Genomic DNA, 23,900 nt, shown 5'->3' with positions numbered 1-23,900 from the left:
TTTCTCAAAATCCAGTGAATGTGGATAGAATAAAACAGTCATTCCACTCAATCTCGTCGTACATGGATTATAGCCGACTCGGTTATAGCTACGCGCCTCGTCGGCTATCAGCTCATGTACGACTTGATTTCGTGGAATAACTATTAATTATTTATTTAACCTAATTGGGATCAACTGATTAAGGCAGGCCCCAATTAAATTTCCATCCACTTGCTAGATTCATACATTTAACAAACCGTTAAATAGAGGACATTTTGCTAAGTAAACCGAAATTCATGTCTTTACTAAGGAATGAAACAACATTAGCTTTTTAAAGCTTCTCCAGGTTTCACAAGCGTCTTGTTATAATGATGTGCTCTAACATGTACGTTTAACAGTTATTCCACGAAATCAAGTCATACATGAGCTGATAGCCAGCGAGGTCCGTAGCACCGAGTTGTCTATAAGCCATGTACGACAAGATTGAGTGGAATAACTGTTGTATTCTATCCATGTTCACTGGATTTTGAGAAAGAGAGCATTTTTATTTTTATTTTTTGCAAATTCGATAAATAAAAACTATACAAAACGTCCAACAAAGTAATTTCCGCTTAGAATGTAAACAAACTGGCGAAATGACAGGAGCAATTTGTGAAAAATGCAATAATAATAATAATTCTTGAAAAGTAAAAAAAAGATGCGTACTTACCATCAAATACTTTTATTCCATATTTTGTTGCTTTTTTTTTTTTTTTTTTTTTTTGGGGGGGGGCGGCACGGTGGTGTAGTGGTTAGCACTATCACCTCACAGCAAGAAGGTCCTGGGTTCGAGCCCTGCGGCTGACGAGGGCCTTTCTGTGTGTAGTTTGCATGTTGTCTGCGTGGGTTTCCTCCTGGTGCTCCGGTTTCCCCCAAAGACTAATTTGGGGGGAATTAGGCTAATTGGTGACTCTAAATTGACCGTAGGTGTGAATGTGAGTGTGAATGGTTGTGTGTCTATGTGTTAGCCCTGTGATGACCTGGCGACTTGTCCAGGGTGTACCCGGCCTCTCGCCCATAGTTAGCTGGGATAGGCTCCAGCTTGCCTGCGACCCTGTAGGACAGGATAAGTGGCTACAGATGATGGATGGATGGATGGATGGATGGTATTTTGGGCGGTTTTGTTTTCGTGTTACACGTTGATACACGGCTATCAGCTCATGTATGACTCAATTTCATGGAATAACTGTTAAATATACAACACTTAGTCCATTTAAACGGAAACCTGTTACGTGTTTCCCAATCATGGTGCTTTTTTAGGCAGAACACAGCAATTACACTTGACTACACACCAGAACAACTGCTCTGAGAGCATGGAAGCAAGATGTTCTCAACCAGAGTGAGAAAGTTGTTTGACTCTGAATGAACCCAAGTGCAGGAAGTTAACCGAACACGTTGTTTGTTTTGTCGAAAACAGGAAAAGATTGCTCTCTCCAGAAAACGTTCTGGAGATTTGTTCCAGCAAACAAGACGAGAACATAAACCCTGGATGTGAAATATAAATCGTTTTAAAATGAATTAATTATACAGTACTGTGCAAAAGTCTTGGCACCTTGGTGGGGTTTTTTTTCTTCATACAAACTTTGTTATAGATCTCTATTTTATATGATTGAGTCAGTACAAAAACATTTCCATTGGATGCCACAGTCATCCATGGATAGGAGTCCAGAGCAGAAAACTGGCCGTGCTTTCTGAGTGGGAGGAGCATTCTGTTTCTTTCCTGTCAGTCACAGCAGCATTAGCCAATCGTGAGCATCTGTGAGTTCATGTATGTGGAAGAGGGCGGATAGTATGGAATCAATTTTGTGCCAAAATGTTCATACAATACTTTTGAAATATCAAACAAAAACGACAAATCAAAATACAAAAAAAGAAAAAAAAGTCATTTTTTTTTTAGACTGGCAAACAAATTATTCGTGTAATCGTGCAAAATATCAGTCTATTACTCTTCAGAAACCTTTTATTTTTGTTCCGCGTCTTTCTCAGTTTTGTTTGACGTAATTTATTTTGGTTGCGATTCCAGCTTTCTCGTTTGCGCTCCCTGACTTTTTGCTTGCAGTTTTGGCACAAACTTCACGCGTGGGTGGGCTGTCCAGGAATGCATTCCCATTGGCTAACTTGCGTTTGACTGACAGCTACGCTCAGCCATTCCCTACTCGGATTCTGGCGGACTGTTTGCCGAGTGACCGATCCATTGACGGTAAACAAGGATCGAGTGGACTTCAGTGGCGACTATGATATTGAATTTACACTTTGTTGAATTAATTCAATATCATAGTCGCCACTGAAGTCCACTCGATCCTTGTTTACCGTCAATGGATCGGTCACTCGTCAAACAGTCCGCCAGAATCCGAGTAGGGAATGGCTGAGCGTTAGTCTGGCTAACGCGACTTCAAAGCTCTGCGAGCATTTGGTCTGGCAAAGATATTAAGCCCAACCGTTTCCCAAAGCGCGTGGTTGACCCGCCTCCCTGAAATGCCTCAGTTTGCTACTGGTCGAAGCCAGAAAAGGCTGTGACGAAGCTTAAACCAATCACATCACTCTTTCCTCTGACGTATGTGACGCGACGGAAACTGCTTGAGTAACAGGAAGAAGATAAATACCTCCAGGGCTGCTCTTTGCTCCGTTTTCAATGAGAACTTCCCGTTGAATGCTTTCAATACAGCATCTACCGCTGTGTCAAAGGCTTGCCGCTGCTCCATGTTCGTAATGTTTCTAGTGAATGAAGCGCTTCCGGCATAGATTCTGTAAACAATCTATGGCTTCCGGTCGCAGTTCTACTACGTCACTGCCTTGAACACGCCTCTACCCAGGGCCGTTGGAGATGCTCAAAGTTGATTGGCTCCCGATTTTTCGGGAGCTTGGAAGAGCTGGAGATAGCTTGCCTTGCCAGACTAAGCTCGCAACAGGCCCTCGTGTTGTGTCACACTTAGGATGGGCGGGCCCAGGCTAGCTGAGCGTAGCTGTCAGTCAAACACAAGTTAGCCAATGGGAATGCATTCCTGGACAGCCGACCCACATGGGAAGTTTGTGCCAAAACTGCAAGCAAAAAGTCAGGAAGCGCAAACGAGAAAGCTGGAATCGCAACCAAAATAAATTACGTCAAACAAAACTGAGAAAGACGCGGAACAAAAATAAAAGGTTTCTGAAGAGTAATAGACTGATATTTTGCACGATTACACGAATAATTTGTTTGCCAGTCTAAAAAAATTGACTTTTTTTTCTTTTTTTTGTATTTTGATTTGTCGTTTTTGTTTGATATTTCAAAAGTATTGTATGAACATTTTGGCACAAAATTGATTCCATAGGATAGCCCTTTCCTCTGAGTGTATTACGACAAAATCGATTTTATTCAAAATGACTTTCCCCTTAAAAATCTCCTGTCTCTTATTTTCTTAGTGAATTAGTGCGTCATACACAGTACTGTGCAAAAGTCTTGGCGCCCTAAATATTTTTTCTTCACAAAAACTTTGTTACAGATTTCTATTTCATGACTTCTGTATTTTTATCGAGTCAAAACATTGCAAAAACATTTTAGAGTTCCAGACGTTTGTTCGTTTTCCAGCACAGAATTAAATGTTACAGAAAAAAAAAGGTTTGGATCTGAGCAGCATATTCCATAAGAGAGCACTTTTCAGATTAAAAAAATAAATCATAATGAAGGCTGCTGGGTTTTGGTGCCAAATGAAGAAGCGAGTGTGACAGTCAAAGTGTCCAGAAGAACTGTGGCTGGTTCTGCAAGATGCTCAGTAAAACCTACAGCTCATTTCCGCATAAAACTGAAACTATTTTTTTTTTAAACAAAGGGAATTTTGTCTTACGCCAAATATTGACTTTGTTTCATTTATTATGGCTTACTACTTACAGTTTATAGTATTTTTTTAACATTGAAACATTTAATTTAATTATTTTTTAAGCCATTTTTGGTCGACAGCATTTCTTTACATGTGCCAAAGACTTTTGCACAGTACTGTGTATCATTTATGCAGTGCCAACTTCATGTTCTACACACTTGGCACTCGTTAGTTTACCTTTTCCCGTTGCTGTATTTGTGAACCGATAAATCCGAGTGTTTTCCGAGCATGTTTTTTGCTCGACACGCCTCCATGCTTTTGATAGTGCCTTTAAAACTGACTTCGTTCCAAGAATGCATCAACAATCCTACCTCTTGGGACGCTCATATCTCTGACACGAAGCCAAAATATGATTTCCTTGACTTGAATTAAAGCCTTAAAATTCCTGCTTCAAGGCTTCAATTCACATTTTGTGAATGTACACTGTTTAGGTTATACCCAATCTCCCAGATAACAATGAACCATTCCAGACTCAAGGAACGGAAATTCAATTCGGCGTCTTAGTGCAAAGGATTTAACTAATGTAAATGATCCTCGGAATGTAAATCAGAAGCAGCCATCTGGTTATTTCTGCTCCGAGAAAAAAAAAAAAATCAATGTGAGATCTAATCATTATGAAAATGTCACTGCTCTGCATTTGAAGGGGTTGAGAGATGCTGATTTGATTGGATCTCACAGCAGGACTCGGCTTGATCACGTCCTCATTTTAAACCCATCTTTATCACAGTTATGCTGCTTTGCACCACATCACAACCTGCACAAATGGTCACAGGAATAAATACCATGAATATTTCTGCCATATCTTCATGTCAGCTGTGTCATTTTATGCCGTTATATTTATGCCTGAAAATATGGGCCTTAGAAAATCCTGCACGTAAAAGATTCCTGGAGGACACTGAGCTTGCTTTCACTACACGTTGAACACACTGTCAATCCAGATGTCCAACAGATGTGTATGTGTGTGCAGCTATCAGTGCAGCAGCGTGTGTTTAACATAGCCAACGAGCTCCTCCACACGGAGAAGGCGTACGTGTCCAGGCTTCACCTCCTGGACCAGGTGTTCTGCGGGCGGCTGATGGAGGAGGCGCGAGCACGAGGCTCTTTCCCCTGCGAGGTGGTGATGGGCATCTTTTCCAACATCTGCTCTATCTACTGCTTCCATCAACAGTTCCTGCTACCAGCGCTGGAGAAACGTATGGAGGAGTGGTGAGTGAATAGAGGCCAGGAGGCAGGAGAGAAACACGCACATTAATTCATAGGAAGTGAACAATGAAATTCCTTTAAGTGGACATTTACAGTGATTTTGTACAACCCCGATTCCAAAAAAGTTGGGACAAAATACAAATTGTAAATAAAAACGGAATGCAATGATGTGGAAGTTTCAAAATTCCATATTTTATTCAGAATAGAACATAGATGACATATCAAATGTTTAAACTGAGAAAATGTATCATTTAAAGAGAAAAATTAGGTGATTTTTAAATTTCATGACAACAACACATCTCAAAAAAGTTGGGACAAGGCCATGTTTCCCACTGTGAGACATCCCCTTTTCTCTTTACAACAGTCTGTAAATGTCTGGGGACTGAGGAGACAAGTTGCTCAAGTTTAGGGATAGGAATGTTAACCCATTCTTGTCTAATGTAGGATTCTAGTTGCTCAACTGTCTTAGGTCTTTTTTGTCGTATCTTCCGTTTTATGATGCGCCAAATGTTTTCTATGGGTGAAAGATCTGGACTGCAGGCTGGCCAGTTCAGTACCCGGACCCTTCTTCTACGCAGCCATGATGCTGTAATTGATGCAGTATGTGGTTTGGCATTGTCATGTTGGAAAATGCAAGGTCTTGCCTGAAAGAGGCGTCATCTGGATGGGAGCATATGTTGCTCTAGAACCTGGATATGCCTTTCAGCATTAATGGTGTCTTTCCAGATGTGTAAGCTGCCCATGCCACAGGCACTAATGCAACCCCATACCATCAGAGATGCAGGCTTCTGAACTGAGCGCTGATAACAACTTGGGTCGTCCTTCTCCTTCTTATTTACAATTTGTTCTTTGTTCCAACTTTTTTGGAATTGGGGTTGTATCACTAGATGAACAAACATAGCGAAAAAAAAAGAAAAACTTTGCATTAAGTTGAACATGGGCAACCTTCTGAACCATAACATGGGAATTTGCGTTGTTGACCAGTAGCACAACTGCTTTGGCTGCATTAGTTGGAATAACTATATTTTACTTTTTGCATTTTTGAGTTCCTTGGAAACGAGTCAGACAGGTAGCCAAACAAGGTATGTGCTCATGATCTGTAAATGTGTTGTGCCACGGGATTTTTGTACCAGATGCTTTGTTTACAGAATGTGTAGAAATGGTGTTGAAAAGCGTAGGATATTTTGCACCGTTTTCACTGACTGATCAATGAAGAATTGCCTCAATAGTGACCCTATGGGATACATTTACCACTTTTAACATCATCCACAACTGTGTTGGACTGAGGCTGGTTCTAGAGGACTTGAGACAGGGACTCATTTTAAATGACTACCATGTAGTGACTGTCCAGAACCAGAAATGAGTCAACACTCAACAGCGTCCATTCGTTAGTCCTGGGTATGACTTCAAACTGCAGCCAGTGGTGAGTCTCAGGTCCAGGAGGACTTGAGTATTGGGGAAAGTGGAGTTACCCCTTAATCACCATTGCTCCCAGGTCTGGTCTGACCCAGAGTGGTAGCACTTGCCTGGGTCCCAGCTATGGGTTAAATAGTACATAACCAATAAGGCTCTGGCAGCAGGACACTTTTCGGTGCATTGTGGCAGATGAACCCAACAGGGTCAATGGCACACCACCAGATGGTATGTGGAAGAGCCGTTCAAATGGCCAACGGATGACATCACTTGGCAAGTCAGTTGTCACTGTGGGGCAACTTCCATACCCATCAGGTCTGTGGCACTTTTGTGCACCACTTGGCATCAGGTCTGGAGGTCCAGAGAGACAACATGATGGGGTCACGACATCGTTTGTCTTACCTTACTGTATAAGGCGCTTCGTAAGGAGAGGAGAATAGTATGTGAGAAGTCACGAGGTCAGACATTTCATGGTGGCTCGGCCGGGCCATTCGTGCTGCCACCGCGGACGACTCTGTCGCTCTGGTGCGGGCCTCACGGCCCATCTGCATTTCTGTGCATCCTAATGAAGCAGTCATCATCGCTAGCGTTGGACAGCCGACGACTGACTGATTCTGAGTCCTGGTCTCCATGTTTTCAACACTGCATGTTCAGAGGGTAGAAAGAATAAAAACACATTTTATGACTATCTTGTATCAACAGCAGTTCTAGCTTTGTTGGTAGCTTTTTGTACAGGTTAAAGTCGGGCTTGTAGTACTGGAGTCCAGGACGCGGACTTGAGTCCGACTTGTGCCCTAATTTTAAGGACTCGTGACTCAACTTGGACTTGAGCACTGATGACTCAGACTCGGACTTGGACTTGTGCATTAACTGCATTCAAACTTGTAAACTGGAGACAAGGACTCTGATTTTTTCTTTATTTTTTGTAACATGCCTATCTGCATTAATTTTGTACTAATTTTGTGTAAGAGTATCACACCTGCATGTCTTGGTGCGTGCATCAGATAGACTCTTGGGCATGCTCTGGACAGTGCGCGCACCAAGTGGACTCTCGCGTGCACCGTAAATGACTCACACCTGCACAGGATTAAGGCGCAATCAGTGTGCTTATATAAAAACTGTGAAAACACATTTACTTTGCGAAGTATTGAGTTGCGTTCCTGACACATTACCGAGCCTTGTTTGGTTTCCTGATCCCTGATTTCCTGTTTCTCGTCTTTGATCCCACCGAGTCTACGATAGCCTGTTTGTGCCTCGCTCGACCTATTGCCTGTTTCACCGTTTTACGATTTTGCCTGCCGTTCTGGATTGTTTACGTGTCTTCACTTGTATTAATAAACACACCTTCTGCACTTACATCCGTCTCCCAACCATCTCTGACAGAATACTTCACAGTCCCTGATAAAGAGAAGCACATTCACCTGTTCATACGCCATGTTCAGGAACAAACTAATGTTAATGGCGCTGAAACAGCTACCGTCAAATAGTGCAGTTGGAGTCTTGGACTCGAACTCAACTCAGATCAATAGTGGACTCGACTTGAAATTTTTTTAATGGCTCGGACTTGAACACTGGGGACTCGAGACTGGACTCAGACTTGAGGTTTAGCGACTCGACTACAACACTGCTTAAAGTTGGTCCTGTGTTAGAAACAGAGTATCGGCGACTAATATACTGACACAATTGACATGGTGTCAAAAATTAATTTGGCATGGCACCAACCAATCCATGAGGCATCAAATTCAATTACCTATCGCTGTTTTGCAAATCCATAGTCAAAGGGTCCAAAATTATACTTTAGACCAAGCTGAAACATCATGTTTAGAAGATCATGGACATTTTGAAGGCTTTCTACCTGGAAACTGGACCATTTTGGGTTGCACGCACATGATCTCATGTCAGATTTACAGTAACTTCCCTTGGTCCAATTTCACTTTGGTTTGTAGTTCCTGCATACAGAGGCTTGGTAGTGTAATGCAGCAGGTATAACTCAAAATCCATCATCTAAGCATCTGGTATGAAAATCTGGTGGACGGACACAAATGTATAATTACAATATTAATTACTACTCCTAAATTAAATCAGTCATTCTAAATTGCAGTTAAAACTTTGGCACCACCGTAGTCTAGCGGTTCGATTCAGCCAAAATGGACTAATGTGTCTCGATCATCACCAGTCTTCCAGTTCTCCAGCTTGAAATATGGGAGGAAATAAAGAATATGGACATGAGGGAGTGATCGTGGAGTGAGAGAAAGATGAAGGAGTGGTAGAAGGAGGCGAGGGAGAGTGGGGGCGAGAGTACAGGAAGTGGAAAGGAGGTTAAACATAGCCAAAGAAAGCAGGAGTGTGAGAGAACAAAGATAGTGCAAGAGCGAGAAAGACACAGTGTTGGTGAGAAAGTGAGAGATCAGGCAGTTCGCTCAATCGTACCACAGTGCTGTGTCAGGAAGAACATTTCCTCCGGTTCCTCAGTCAGTTCATTCTCTCAACCAAAATGTACACACTGATGTTCCCACATGACGTCCCCACCTCATCAGAATGATGAGAAACCTCAGTGTGTTCCTCTGTAGTCAGAAATATGTGAGGTTAGACCCTGGTGGGAAGTGTTTGCTGTCTGCAAGTTCTCCATACAACCCCAACTTGACCCTTAACTCTTGACCTTTACTCTCAGGGATGTGAACCCACGGATTGGGGACATCCTCCAGAAGCTGGCTCCTTTCCTGAAGATGTATGGTGAATATGTGAAGAACTTTGACACAGCCATGGAGCTGGTGAACACCTGGATGGAGCGTTCGTCACAGTTCAAAGCCATCGTTCATGACATTCAGGTACAACCAGGCCAAACCTGCCCACCATTTCAGATTCCTTGTGGTTCCTGGTGGGTTTTAATGGGTTTCTGGTTACATTTTTTTTTTAGATTTGATTACTAAGTGATTATTAATGTGTTCTAGATGTTTCCCCTGGTTTCTAATATTTTTCTGGTGGTCCTCATTCTTGTGACTCGTCATGGTTTTGATCTGCTTCTGGTGGTCTCATTTTAGAGATTTCTTGTGATTTCTAATGGGTTTTATTGTGTTTCTACTGCTTTATTTTTAGAGATTTCTAATGAATCAAGTAGCCTAATGGATTCCAGTAACTATTAAACTCATAAGAAGTGACAGGGAAATGGTTAATGGAAACCATCAGTATTTTCTTTCAGCAGGCTATGAGGTCAGGACCATGATCCATGGGCCACAGTTAAAAAAAAAAGAAATGCGTGTTCCCTATACACGCAATCGATGTGCATGTTCAGAGTTCCATGCTACACTTCTGAGGCCTTGTTGTTGCACTGGAGGATCACTTTCTCCACTAAAACTTGCAAAATTCTTTCAAATCTGCTAAACACAAGATTATGCAACATTATTTCTTCCCTCCTTTCTTCCCAGACCAGATCTTCAGTATATCTGAGAGAAACAGGAAGCACTGTTTGCTACATTTTATTTGTAAAAATCATCCATTTCTATGAATTCCTGCGTTCCTTCTTTGAAAGGCTTGGAAAAAATTCAGTGTTTTGGTGTGTGGGTGGATGGTGCGGATATGAGAGCATAATCTCTTCAGCGGTTAGTGGAAGCAGGGCCTTCTGTTAAACACTCTGCTGGTCTGGGATGAGTAAGAGCATTACACTTTCCGCAGATGTGTGAAAGACGTGAATTCTTGCCAATTCTGTCTTTCGCACAGTTACAACTGGTGTTAATTAGACACCGCCGTTACTTAATTCACACCCATGCTCCAAAAACACACGCAGGATACAATTAATACAATTCAGAAACACTCGCACAAAAACGGCTGACGACTCGGCGCCCATCATCGACTGCTTACTGTTAATTAATGATCTATGTTGATCGAAGAATGTTTTGATTCAAAAGGATCAACACCAACACCTCTGTGTTCACACATGGTGGAGGATGAATCATATTCCAGACTTTTTCAGAAGATATTTAGACTAACGAATCGTAGTATATGCAGAAGCCTTAGTGAGAGAGTTAAAATATAAGCAAACAAACAAATAAATAAATATAACTCTATAAATAAATTATTATTATTATTATTATTATTATTATTATTATTAATAAAATAATAGGCAACAATAACAAGGATAATTATAAAATAATTATTGTTGTTTATGATATAATAATAATAATAATAATAATAATAATAATAATAATAATATAATCATAATAATCTTTATTGTTATTTAAATAATAATATAAATGATTATTTAAATAATAATAATATTAATACATTATGATTATTATTATTATTTAAATAATATTAATAATAATAATAATTATTATTATTGTTGTTGTTGTTTATTTAAATAATAGTAAATTACTGCTGTTATTATTATCATTATTATTATTTAATTAATATTTAATAATAATAATAATAATAATACATATTTTTATAATAATTATAATGGTAATACATTATTGTATTATTATTTTTTATTATTATTATTATTTTAAATTATGTGAATAATAAATAATAGCAACAACAACATTTATAATAATAATAATAACTAATATGATTAGTTGCTGTTGTTAAATAATAATAATAATCATAAAATATTTTGAAATAATAATCTCATCTCATCTCATTATCTGTAGCCGCTTTATCCTTCTACAGGGTCGTAGGCAAGCTGGAGCCTATCCCAGCTGACTACAGGCGAAAGGCAGGGTACACCCTGGACAAGTCGCCAGGTCATCACAGGGTTGACACATAGACACAGACAACCATTCACACTCACATTCACACCTACGCTCAGTTTAGAGTCACCAGTTAACCTAACCTGCATGTCTTTGGACTGTGGGGGAAACCGGAGCACCCAGAGGAAACCCACGCGGACACGGGGAGAACATGCAAACTCCACACAGAAAGGCCCTCGCCGGCCACGGGGCTCGAACCCGGACCTTCTTGCTGTGAGGCGACAGCGCTAACCACTACACCACCGTGCCGCCTGAAATAATAATTATAATGGTAATACATTATTATTATTAAAATAATAAATAACAATACCAACAAAAAAACTAATAATAATAATAATAATAATAGATGATTAGTACAAAATATTTGCTCATGCAATGGCCTTTTAATTTAATAATAACAACAGTAAAAGCTGTTGATCCTCCAAAGGATGGAGTTCTGCGACTTGTTCACTTGACTTGTGCATTAGGTTACATCTCAGCTACATAAGCCTATCATAAAACCTGACCTAAACATACATAAAGGCTTAAAAATGTTTATTACAACACACCTCAGCTGTTATTAGAAGTGAATTCATCAATTCTGATTCCCTGATGACACCTGAACACCTGAACCAAGTAATATAACATGTTATGAAGCTTTCAGGCCTGACATTAGAATTTTATTTATATACAGCTTGGCATGACTTTATAGCGTAGTATAATTCTAGTATGTATTTCTGCTTATAAGAGTTTCAGGAATATTATGACAATACCATAACCCTATTATGACAGCTTTATGTATCTGATGTCTTACCTTTTTATCATAACTGTTTGACTGAATATACACCCTGACAATGTACCAACAGAGTTGACGCTGAATTAGCATGAGTTGGTTTGGATAGATGTCATGTCACATTATGTGACTCAAATGACTACGAGTTCTAATGTCAGCAAAGCCCAAAATGTGTCATAATACCCTTATGCCATCTTAAATCTGTAGCTTGACTCAGGTGTGATATCGACTTGACGTCAAAAGTGATGATAGCAGTCTTTGACAGGTGACCCCTGCTGGAATAACTGTTGATGTCAGTGTTCTCTAGGGCTCATGTGGTTGTCATATCGCCTTATAAAAACTGACCTGAAGAATTATTTGTAGTAAGGCTGGGTTATATAATGATATAATATCAACATCATGATAGTGTGTGATAATACCTTATTCTCAGATATCGGCAATATTTTTACACCGGTTTGAAACGCTGATTAGAAGCGGCGGATTAGCTGTTAAACTTAGACTCAGTGTTTAAAATTATAAAATGGATTTTCAGCATTATAATTTCTTTTAGGCCATTAAATAATGATATTGTTAAACTCAGTTTCAGAGATGTTGTAAAATGCAGCAACACGACTGTTTTGCCTAATGTACCGCGACACATATTGTTAAAACGTATTCAAGTATCGTGATATGATATTTTTGTCAAAATCGCCCATCCCTAATGCATAGTTTATAATAGATTATTAATTCTTTTGAATATATTTAGTCTGTTTCATCATTTTAGTGCTAGCACTTGCTCTCTGACTGTGTTCAGGACTTCATACGTATATCCTTCTTGTTGTTGCGTGTTCAGAAAGAGGAGATGTGTGGAAACCTCACCTTACAGCACCACATGTTAGAGCCTGTACAGCGGATCCCTCGCTATGAGCTCCTGCTGAAGGACTACCTGCACCGGCTGCCTGAGGACGCTGAGGATTTTAAGGATGCACAGAGTGAGTGAATGTGTGTGTGTGTGTGTGTGTGTGTGTGTGTGTGTGTGTGTGTGTGTGTGTGTGTGTGTGTGTGTGTGTGAGAGAGAGAGAGAGAGCTCAGTGTTCCTGCAAGCTCCACTAACTCTAAACAGACCTCCATCTGCTTTTAGTGGTCGTAGCTGAAACTCTCAGACAATGGATATTTCTCTGTACCCAGAATGCAAAGAGCCAGACTTGTGTTACTGGGAAACATTTTCTTGCCAAGTTACCTTGCACGGACAAGAGAGGAGCTGCGTACTTGACCGCCATGCTGAGTAATCCAGCTTGGGGCCAGGTACCAGATGCCAAAATACAGGCCATGCACCGGCTATTGGTGCATCACTATGGACAATCTGTTTCAGGAAAATGACACAAGAGTAACGCAATTGGAAAATCACAAACGTTTACACTCACTGAGCACTTTATTAAGAACACCTCGACACCTACTCATTCATGCGATTATCTAATCAGTCGATCACATGGTAGCAGCGCAGTGCATAAAATCATGCAGCATCATCCAGGGTAACGTTTACATCAACTGTCAGATTGGCATGGCTGTTGGTGCCAAATGGGTTGGTTTGAGTGTTTCTGTAACTGATGATCTCCTGGGATTTTCAAGCAAACAGTCTGTAGAGTTTACTCCGAATGGAGCAATCAAGAAAAGAAACAAGAGTCATCAGGAGATGATGTATCCCCCCAGTCCCCGCATGAAACCCCACAACAAATTTTCCTAAGTTGAATTGGTTGCCATGGAAATACGGAAAAAATAAAAATCACAGAAATCCCAAAATGTCAAAAGGCACAACTCTTCTTGTCACTTAACATAGCTGTCAGGTTTTATGAAAAAAATTCCAAATAGTTTTTGAGGTACGCTCCGGAAACTAAAAGGTTTGCAGACGGACAGAAGAACATTTAATGACAGAAATTCTTGTTGTTGAGACGGCTCAACTCAGCAGAGAATGGCCAGACTGGTTCGAGCTATCAGAAAAGCTATAGTAACCAGAGGTGGACAAAGTACCCAACTTCATTACTTAAGTCAAAGTACAGATCCCGCTGGTCAAACGTTACTCCAATACAAGTGAAAGTTCATCTCATCTCATCTCATTATCTCTAGCCGCTTTATCCTTCTACAGGGTCGCAGGCAAGCTGGAGCCTATCCCAGCTGACTACGGGCGAAAGGCGGGGTACACCCTGGACAAGTCGCCAGGTCATCACAGGGCTGACACATAGACACAGACAACCATTCACACTCACATTCACACCTACGGTCAATTTAGAGTCACCAGTTAACCTAACCTGCATGTCTTTGGACTGTGGGGGAAACCGGAGCACCCGGAGGAAACCCACGCGGACACGGGGAGAACATGCAAACTCCACACAGAAAGGCCCTCGCCGGCCCCGGGGCTCGAACCCAGGACCTTCTTGCTGTGAGGCGACAGCGCTAACCACTACACCACCGTGCCGCCCCCAAATGAAAGTTCTCCAGTCAAATTTTTACTTAAGTTAAAGTACTGAAGTACTTGCTTTTAAAAATACTTAAATATTAAAAGTACATTTTCTGTCAGCGCATTGTTGTATTATTGCCACAACGCTGACAAAACCTAACACCGTTACCAAAGACAGAAATGTGAATTCACAAAATGAACGCATGCTGTGCCATCATGGTGGTTTAACATTAAGCTAGCTAGTCAGTGAAACTCCACCTGACATGCTAGCAAACTCTTTTAAAACTCGAAATCATATTGGGTAGCTAACACTACGAGAAAAGAAAGATTTCCACATTCTGTTTATTTGGCAAGATTATGCTGAAACATATTTCTGAAAGGACTTCAGATAAGTTAGCATTATTCATTTTAGCATAACTCCGTGTTTACATGCTAACTAACAGTGTCCAAGTGAACTAGCTATGTGTAAACGTTAGCCGTGGACAAAGCGATGGCAACTTGGTGGGCAAATCCATAGAAAGTCATTTGACTAACCAGACTGCATAGCTACATTTGCAACGTTATCGCTAGCTCTAAAAGCACAGACAACTTCATTGTAAGCTTTCTCTTGGAATAAAACCTTTATATACCTCAATATGCTTCTGCAGGTCGGACGGCAAGTTTTTGTAGGCTGTGATGTGGTTTGTTTTCAGCAAACAAAGCAAACATTTAAAATGAAACGTATCTTTAATCCTTTCAGAAAACTGAAACATGGGTTCTAGGTAAAGCCATGAGTGCGTGTATTACCCAGAAGAACCGCCTCCTTCCATTCGGCCATCAACTGATTGTGTTCAAATAAAGCTTTTGAGAAATAATCTAGCTTGATTTTATCCAGTCTATTCATGTGACGTGACCCTAGTGATTACTGACAGGCTGTCTCAGTGTCACCTGCGAAAAAAACAACCATGTTTTAGAAAAGAAAAGAAAAAACATCCACTTTCAAAGCTGCTTCATAGTAACGAGGACCTTGATAGAAATGTAGTGGAGTGAAAAGTACGATATTTGCCTTTCAAATGTAGTGAAGTTAAAGTCATAAGTTTCCAAAAAAAATACTCAAGTAAAGTACAGATACTCAAAAAGTGTACTTAAGTAGAGTAGAGTGGGGTAATACGCCCCTGGCCTGTTTTACCCAAAATAACCACCAGATGGCGCAAAGTTACATTTCTATTGTTGCTATGGACTGGCTTGACAACGGGGATATACAAATATCCACTGTGGATCGCATATCGGCAACACAGCGGAGAGAAATCAAATTTCATGGTAAGTGATATAATTTTCAGATATCAGTAAAACTGTATTTAGATAGCTGCTATTTCGTCAGATATCACAGCTGTGTATGTGGTATGAGTAGTCAGTACGTTAAAAAAATACATTAGGTATAAAAAGTTGAATCACATTTTGAAAGTAAGACCCTTTTTTGTAAAAGTGTAGTCTGTGGGGTAAAACGCCCCCTTAATGGCGGGGTAAATGGCCCCCAGGGGGCATCGTTTCCTTTTATCATAATTACTGTATTTCATACATTTCTGAATAGCAGATACATAGTTTTTAATAATATCTCGCTTATCTGGTTGAGTAAAGCAAGTAATTTGAACTTAATATTAAAAATAATTGAAATTTAAAAAAAAAATTTAATTAAAATGTGAAATATAATAAAATAATGCATCTATTCATTAATTCAGGGATATTTTCTTGTTTCTTTCACATTATAGGCTTAAGTAAACACTTTTGCTATCCAAACAGCTTTTTTTGAGTGAGGGGGCCTATTGCCCCACCTCAGGGGGCCTTTTACCCCACTGGGGGGGTAAAAGGCCCCCTTGGCACAATGTTTGTTTTTGTTAAAAAAAAAAAAATAAGTATTAACTTTAGGCAAACTTTAGGTGGCATTATTGTTCATGTCACTGTTGTCAAAAACTATGATTAAAACTAAACACATGTTCATTTCAACTTGGAGAAAAACTGAATTTTCCTTAAGGGGGGCTTTTTCCCCCACTCTACTCTACAGTACTCAAGTAAATGTAATTCGTTACTGTTCACCTCCTGATAGTAACTCAGATAACCACTCTGTACAAGTGTGTTGAGCAGAAAAGCATGTCAGAATGCACAAAACGTCAAACTTTTAGGCAGATGGACTACAACAGCAGAAAACCACTTCTGTCAGACAAGAACAGAAAGCTGAGGCTGCAGTGGAAACAGGCTCACCAAAACTGGACCGCTGAAGACTAGAAAAATATAGCCTGGGCTGATGAATGTCAATTTCTGCTACGAAATACTAATGGTATGGTCAGAATGTGGTGCCAGCTGCATGAATCCTTGGACCCAACCTGCCTTGTGCTAGCAGTTCACTCTGGTAGAGGTGGTGTAATAGTGTGGAGAATGTTTTCTTGGCAGACTTTGGGCCTGTTAATATCAATCAATTAATCAATCAATCAATCAATCAATCAATCAATCAATCAATCAATCAATCAATCAATCAATCAATCAATCAATCATCGCTTCAATGCCACAGCTTGTTTGAGTATTTGAGTAGCTGACCATGTGCATCCCATCATGACCACAGTTTCCCCATCTTCTAATGGCTACTTCCAACATGATAACGCACCATGTCCCAAAGCAAAAGTCATCTCAAACTGGTTTCATGAACATGAGAATGAGTTCAATGTTCTTGAATCCTTCCCAGTCACCGGATCCGAATCCTATAAAAGACCTTTGGGATGTGGATGAATAACAGATTTGCAGAATGAAAGTGCACCTGAAAAATCTGCACGAATTTCATGATGCAGTCACGTCATCATGAACCACAAATTCAAAGGGATCCACAAACTCAACATCTTGTGGAATCCATGCCATGAAGAATTAATGCTGCTTTAAAAGCAAAGCGAGGCCCTGCCCAGTATTACCATTGTGTTCCTAATAAAGTGTTCACTGAGTGTATGAAATAATAACAGTGTGTAGTTTAACCACTCGCCAAATGCGAGTTGTGAAATCTAATGGCGAGTAAAGATCGCCCCAGACTCGCCTTTCTCGGCGAGTGTGGTCAAAACAATGGCCTAGTATTCAATAATCGACCTAGTATTCATGTAATCGACCTAGTATTCATGTAAAGTCCAAGAAATATTTGACAAAAATTCCTTCCTTACGCATGTTGGGGGCCGCCATTGCAAAATGAAAACAAAACCAGAAATGACGGGAATCAGCGAGTGTCGACTTCGGGCGTGTTCAGCTGGGGCCGATTGTGGGGAGAGATCGTTTTATTAGACCAGATTACATAGAAAATCTCTACTCGCACTTGCCAGATATCCTTTTTTGGGGCCCCAACTATTATGTGGGTATATATTAGGTATATAAATTGCGATTTAAGCATGAGTTTAGCATAGTAGACGTCCATTTTTTTTTTTTTACATCATCCCATCTGGGACCCCTGTCCTGAAGGTCAAAACAAAAGGGTAAGTCAACACAGAAAATGATGAAAGAAATAACAAAATTATGAATGGAAATGTATTCTTATTGGATGAAAAAAAGTCAAGATGTGTAAAACAAGTTTCGGAGACAATACCTGAGCAGTTTTTATCAGTTAATTTATTTGAGTAATTTAAAAAATGATTAAGAATGAACACAGTGCTATCAAATGACATTGAAATATACAGAATTCATGCATTAGAGAGCTTTTTAAATGGACTCACTGGTGGATCCAGAAATTTTCTAGGAGGGGGCCCAGTGACATTTTGCGCGTATCATGGGCAATGTACTGTACAGCTCATTATTGGGTCCCCTCTCAGGTGTCCCAACAGGATAAATACTAGGTATAGGCATTTTAAGAAATATTCCGGGGGGGGGCAGTACAGGGGACACAGGGGTTTATCTACAAAAATGTCCAAAAAAACCACCAGGGATCTCATGGAGCTATTCGTTTGTTCTAATACTCATTTAATTAATACATCAAGGAGTTAAATTATATGGAACTTAAGAATACTTTATGAACAATTGTCAAAATGATGACCCCCCCCCCCCCCAAATTAAGTCATGTGGCGAGCGTTCAACAGGTTTGGCGAGTGCTCAAAAAAAGTTAGCCAATACACTGTAATAATGAAGGAAAAACAGACCTGCATCTAGATTGAGGTCAGTTTCATCAAAGTACATAAACGCAAGATGGATTTTTCAGCTTGGTTTCATGCGAACAGCTTCCAGTTGACAAAGTTGCCTAAGAATTTGCTAACTAGTCAGATGAAAGCAACAGACCTTTATATCAGGTACTGCTATAAAAATTCTCTAGATTGAGATCAGTTTCATCAAAGTACATAAATGCAAGATGGGTTTTTCAGCTTGGTTTCATGCGAACAGCTTCCAGTTGACTTAAGCCCTGTCCACACGGCAACGGATTCAGGTGAATCTGATAAAATTGTTTATCGTTTTGGCCTGGCGTCCACACGGCACCGGCGTTTTGGGTGCCCCAAAACGAAATCTTTTGAGAACGGGTTCCAGAGTGAAAAAATCTGGCAACGGCGCCGTTGCGAAGTCGTCTGGATGAGTAGAACGGATTTGTTTACGATGACGTCACAACCACATGACTGTCAGTGCTTCACGCCGGGTAGAAGTGTAATGAACTCGATGCGAGTTGTCAACAAATCCTATAACTTGGTTCATGAAATGCGCTTACAAAATATTTTCACTGTGAATATTTATTGTGTAATGGTGCAGAGAGAGAGAGAGAGAGAGAGAGTGAGAGAATAGCCCTTAGGGCAGAGTCTTTAGTCTAAACACTGCGGAAGCAGTACCAAACCGCGCACCACCCGTGCGCTTTCCAAAAACAAAAACAATCCCGCCAGCAAAAATAGGAAAAAAAAGGAGCGATCTCACCTCTTCAGATGTTGGTTTAAGTCCGACAATACATTCCTCAAAAAGGGCGTAGAAGAACAAAGTAATCCATCAACGTGTAGCATTCAATTTATTCCGGACCATTAAAGAATTCTGGAGGATATCAGAATGTTGGCGTACCGGCTTCCATCTACCCCCATTCATTCCTCTTTCCACATCTTTCGTTTTACGCTACTGATTAATAATCAAAACTTTATGTGGCTGATGCTATAGAAGAAGGGGTTTATGCGCATGCGTCTACTTCTTCTATTGTTCTGGTGTCTCCGATGGGACCGTCTTACAGCGCACGTAGAGGTGTGGCATGTGTGTTGCATCGTTTTCAGCAAGCGTTGCGTTGCCATATGAACCTGATATTTTACTGATCCGTTGCCCATGTGGATGCGATATTTAAAAAAAAAAATCTCGTTGCCGTTGTCGTGTGGATGTAGCCTTAAAGTTGCCTAAGCATTTGCTAACTAGCCAGATGGAAGCAACAGACCTTTATATCAGGTACTGCGTATATAAACAAACAAAGGAACAGCTAACGATTCCAGCATCTCCTGTATTTCACATCTCATTTATTTTCAAACTGACTCATCCTTTACGTTTCAGTAGAGTCACGAACGTGTCTGAGTGTTTTAACCAATCTTAGTGCGTTCATTCTTTGGTATTGTAATTTAATTTGAGACGAGACCACATCAAAGAAAAGCAGACAAAAATGCGAGTGTGGAGGAGTTTGTTCCAGAAAAAGAATTTTATTTGGCTGAAGAGAGTAGAGTAATGCCAGCAGGCAGAAGTGGTTCAGTGATTACAAGGTATTAAATGTTTTTTAAAAATATTCTTCAGACTGTGCCAGGCATTCATTTGTACTTACAGTACATTTCAGTAAAAAACTTTTATGAGACAACAGAGTAATAGAGTGGAATTATACTTTATAATATATGACTTATTAATAACAAGAGGGTTCTCTGCTACTACTGCTAATAATAATAATACAACAGCTAATAATAATAATACAACTGTACTTCTATAATTATTACTACTACTACTACTACTACTAATAATAATAATAATAATAACAATAATAATAAAAATAAAACAACTGTACTTCTATAACTACGTATTACTACTATTACTAATACTAATAATAAAACAACTGTACTTCTATAACTACGTATTACTACTACTACTACGACTACTACTACTACTACTAATAATAATAATAATAATAACAATAAAACAACTGTACTTCTATAACTACATATTACTACTACTACTACTACTACTAATAATAATAATAATAATAATAATAATAATAATAAAACAACTGTACTTCTATAACTACGTATTACTACTATTACTACTACTACTACTACTACTACTACTAATAATAATAATAATAAAACAACTGTATTTCTATAACTATGTATTACTACTACTACTACTAATAATAATAATAAAACAACTATTTCTATAACTATGTATTACTACTACTACTACTACTACTAATAATAATAATAATAATAATAAACAACTGTACTTCTATAAGTATGTATTACTACTGCTACTACTACTACTAATAATAATAGTAATAAAACAACTGTACTTCTATAACTATTATGACGAGTACTACTACTACTACAATTCATAATAATAATAATAATAATAATAATAATAATGCAACTGTACTTCTATAATTATTACTACTACTACTACTACTACTACTAATAATAATAATAATAATAAAACTGTACTTCTATAAATATTACTACTACTACTACTACTAATAATAATAATAATAATAATAATAATAATAATACAACTGTATTTCTATAATTACTACTGCTACTACAATAATATAAAATTTTTAATAGTCAGTGCATTATTTCATTTAAGATAAAAACAACATAAATTATTCCTCAATTAGTTTAAAACATTTTTTTAAAAATTACAAAACCTCAGCTCTGAAAGAAAATAATCTAAAATCGTCCACTGTTTCATTGGTTGTTTTCCGAAATAGTGTTCTTGATCCTCTAATACATAAATGTACTGATTTCATAATTTCAACGAGCTACTGATTTCATAATTACTACCATTACTATGACTAATGCTACTACAAATGTTACTGTTACAGCTACTATTATTCTATCCACATTCAGTGGATATGAGCAATTGTGCACTCTGATTGGCTACTCTACTACTAGGCTATCAGCTCATATACTGTGAGTAGAGAAAAACAAAATGATAGAGCGTGTGGCTGAACCAACTGAGGACGAAATGAAAACTCTACTCGAAAATAAAACCCCAAAAAATACACACAAAAAAAGCAACAAAATATGAAATAAAATTATCTGATGGTAAGAACGCATCTTTTTTGTTTTTCAAGGATTATTATAATAGCATTTTTCACAATTTGCTACTGTCATTTCACCGGAAAGTATTTTGTCAGACATTTTGTATAAAGTTTTTAATTTATTGAATTTGTAAAAATAAAAATGCTCTATTTCTCAAAATCCAGTGAATGTGGGTAGAATAAAACAATTATTCCACAAAATCTCATCATACATGGCTTATAGACAACTCGGTGCTACGCACCTCGTCAGCTATCAGCTCATGTATGACTTGATTTTGTGGCTAACTGTTAAATATATAACATATGCTACTATTATTCCTACTACTACTAATTAATAAAATTTAAAAAATATATATTTTAATATTTAAATGAAATGTTTCAATATTAAAAAATACTATAAACAGTAAGCAGTAAGCCATAATAAATCAATATAACAAAGTGAATATTTGGTGTGAGACGACCCTTTGCTTTAAAAAAAATAGTCTGAGGTCCAGTGAGTGCAGTTTTATGCGGTAATGAGCTGTAGGTTTTACTGAGCATCTTCCAGAACCAGCCACAGTTCTTCTGGACACTTTGACTCTCACAGTCGCTTCTTAATTGTGCACCAAAACCCAGTAGCCTTCAGTATGTTTTCTTTTTTAATCTGAAAAGTGCTCTCTTATGTAACATGCTGCTCAGATACAAACATTTTTCCTGTAACATTTAATTTTGTGCTGGAAAACAAAACGAACATTTGGAACTGTAAAATGTTTTCGTACTGACTCGGTAATGTGGATGTCATAAAATAGAAATCTGTGACAACGTTTGTATGAAGAAAAAAAATAAGTTGCCCGAGACTTTTGCACAGTACTATGTGCTCTTCCTTATCATACGACATAATCTCCTATTTTTACTCCTAAAATAAAATTTGTCATTTCTCTCTCCATCAGAATCTTTGGAGCTGATTGCTACAGCAGCCGAACATTCCAATGCAGCCATTAGAAAAATGGTGAGTAGATTTCCCAAAACATGATACAAACACATATCAGGAAGCGTGCGTATGAGCCGTGAGGCCGGCGTGTACCGAACTCGACGACATCGCCCTCGACTTCCTCTCCACGCTGTTTCCCAGCACTGATGAAGTGTTTGTGCTGAGAGCTCGCGCTGCCACTTAGCTGAGCCGCTTTGTAATTAGAGATGGGCATCGTTTTCATGAGCAGAGGGACGTCCAGAGTCTGTCATTTCAGCCTGCTAATTGCCAGTGCTTTGCTTTCACGGTCTGTGCTCTGTGAGAGAAAATCACTCAGACTGGCAGCAGTAAATGTGCCACCCTGATTAGCCCAAAGTGTCTCTTACCAGTGCGTTTTTTTTCTCATGGTGACGATTTTAATGTGTTATTCTCATGGAAATACGAACAGATAGCCTTGAGCTGATTTACTTGTCATTATTGTATGATGTTTTAAAAGCTAGTGTGCTTTTGTACTGTCGTTTGTGTCCCTCAGGAGCGCATGAGGAAGTTGCTGAAGGTGTATGAGCTACTCGGGGGAGAAGAGGACATTGTGAACCCGACTAATGAACTCATTAAGGAGGGACACATCCTCAAACTGTCAGCCAAGAACGGAACCTCACAGGACAGATACCTCATACTGGTGAGGGGTTTGTGCCAAATAATACAGAGGTTTTTTGTTGTTTTTTTTTAATTCATTCTTAGCATTTTGGGGCATTTAACTATAACTTGTCTTTCTCTCTCTCTCTCTCTCTCTCTCTCTCTCTCTCTCTCTAGTTCAACGACAGGTTGCTATACTGTGTCCCTAAACTCAGACTGATCGGACAGAAATTTGGAGTGCGGGCGCGGATTGATGTCGACGGCATGGAGGTTTGTATACAAATAGTTTTCATCCAAACAAACCTTGCTGGAACAAGAAGTTGAAGTTTAAGTTTATTAGCATTTATATAGCGCACATAATTGTACAATATATATACACACTTAACAAAATGTAAAAAGTAAAATAGAATAAAACTGGATATAATTTCAAATAATAAAATAATGATAGAGATAAAATTTAAAATGAAAGTAAAATTAAAATGTAGACTAGAAATAAATTTAACAAATTAAGAATAATCTCATCTCATCTCATCTCATTATCTGTAGCCGCTTTATCCTGTTCTACAGGGTCGCAGGCAAGCTGGAGCCTATCCCAGCTGACTACGGGCGAAAGGCGGGGTACACCCTGGACAA

The 23,900-nt window shown here is 39.0% G+C and overlaps 1 protein-coding gene across 1 annotated transcript in view; it reads left to right on the top strand.

Annotated features, from left to right (window-relative positions):
• fgd1 (FYVE, RhoGEF and PH domain containing 1) overlaps positions 1–23,900 on the top strand; it is a 137,940-nt gene that overhangs the window by 97,178 nt on the left and 16,862 nt on the right. Inside the window, exons 5-10 of the mRNA XM_060932446.1 lie at positions 4,840–5,078; positions 9,160–9,316; positions 12,838–12,976; positions 22,612–22,670; positions 23,164–23,310; positions 23,445–23,537. Coding sequence (XP_060788429.1) covers positions 4,840–5,078; positions 9,160–9,316; positions 12,838–12,976; positions 22,612–22,670; positions 23,164–23,310; positions 23,445–23,537 — 834 coding nt within the window. The remainder of the gene's footprint in view (positions 1–4,839; positions 5,079–9,159; positions 9,317–12,837; positions 12,977–22,611; positions 22,671–23,163; positions 23,311–23,444; positions 23,538–23,900) is intronic.

This window comes from Neoarius graeffei, chromosome 10 (genome assembly GCF_027579695.1).
Source record: "Neoarius graeffei isolate fNeoGra1 chromosome 10, fNeoGra1.pri, whole genome shotgun sequence".
In the NCBI taxonomy this organism is placed as follows: Eukaryota; Metazoa; Chordata; class Actinopteri; order Siluriformes; family Ariidae; genus Neoarius; species Neoarius graeffei.
The sequence above is the reverse complement of the archived record's forward strand: the minus strand, read 5'-3'. Positions and strand labels throughout refer to the sequence as shown.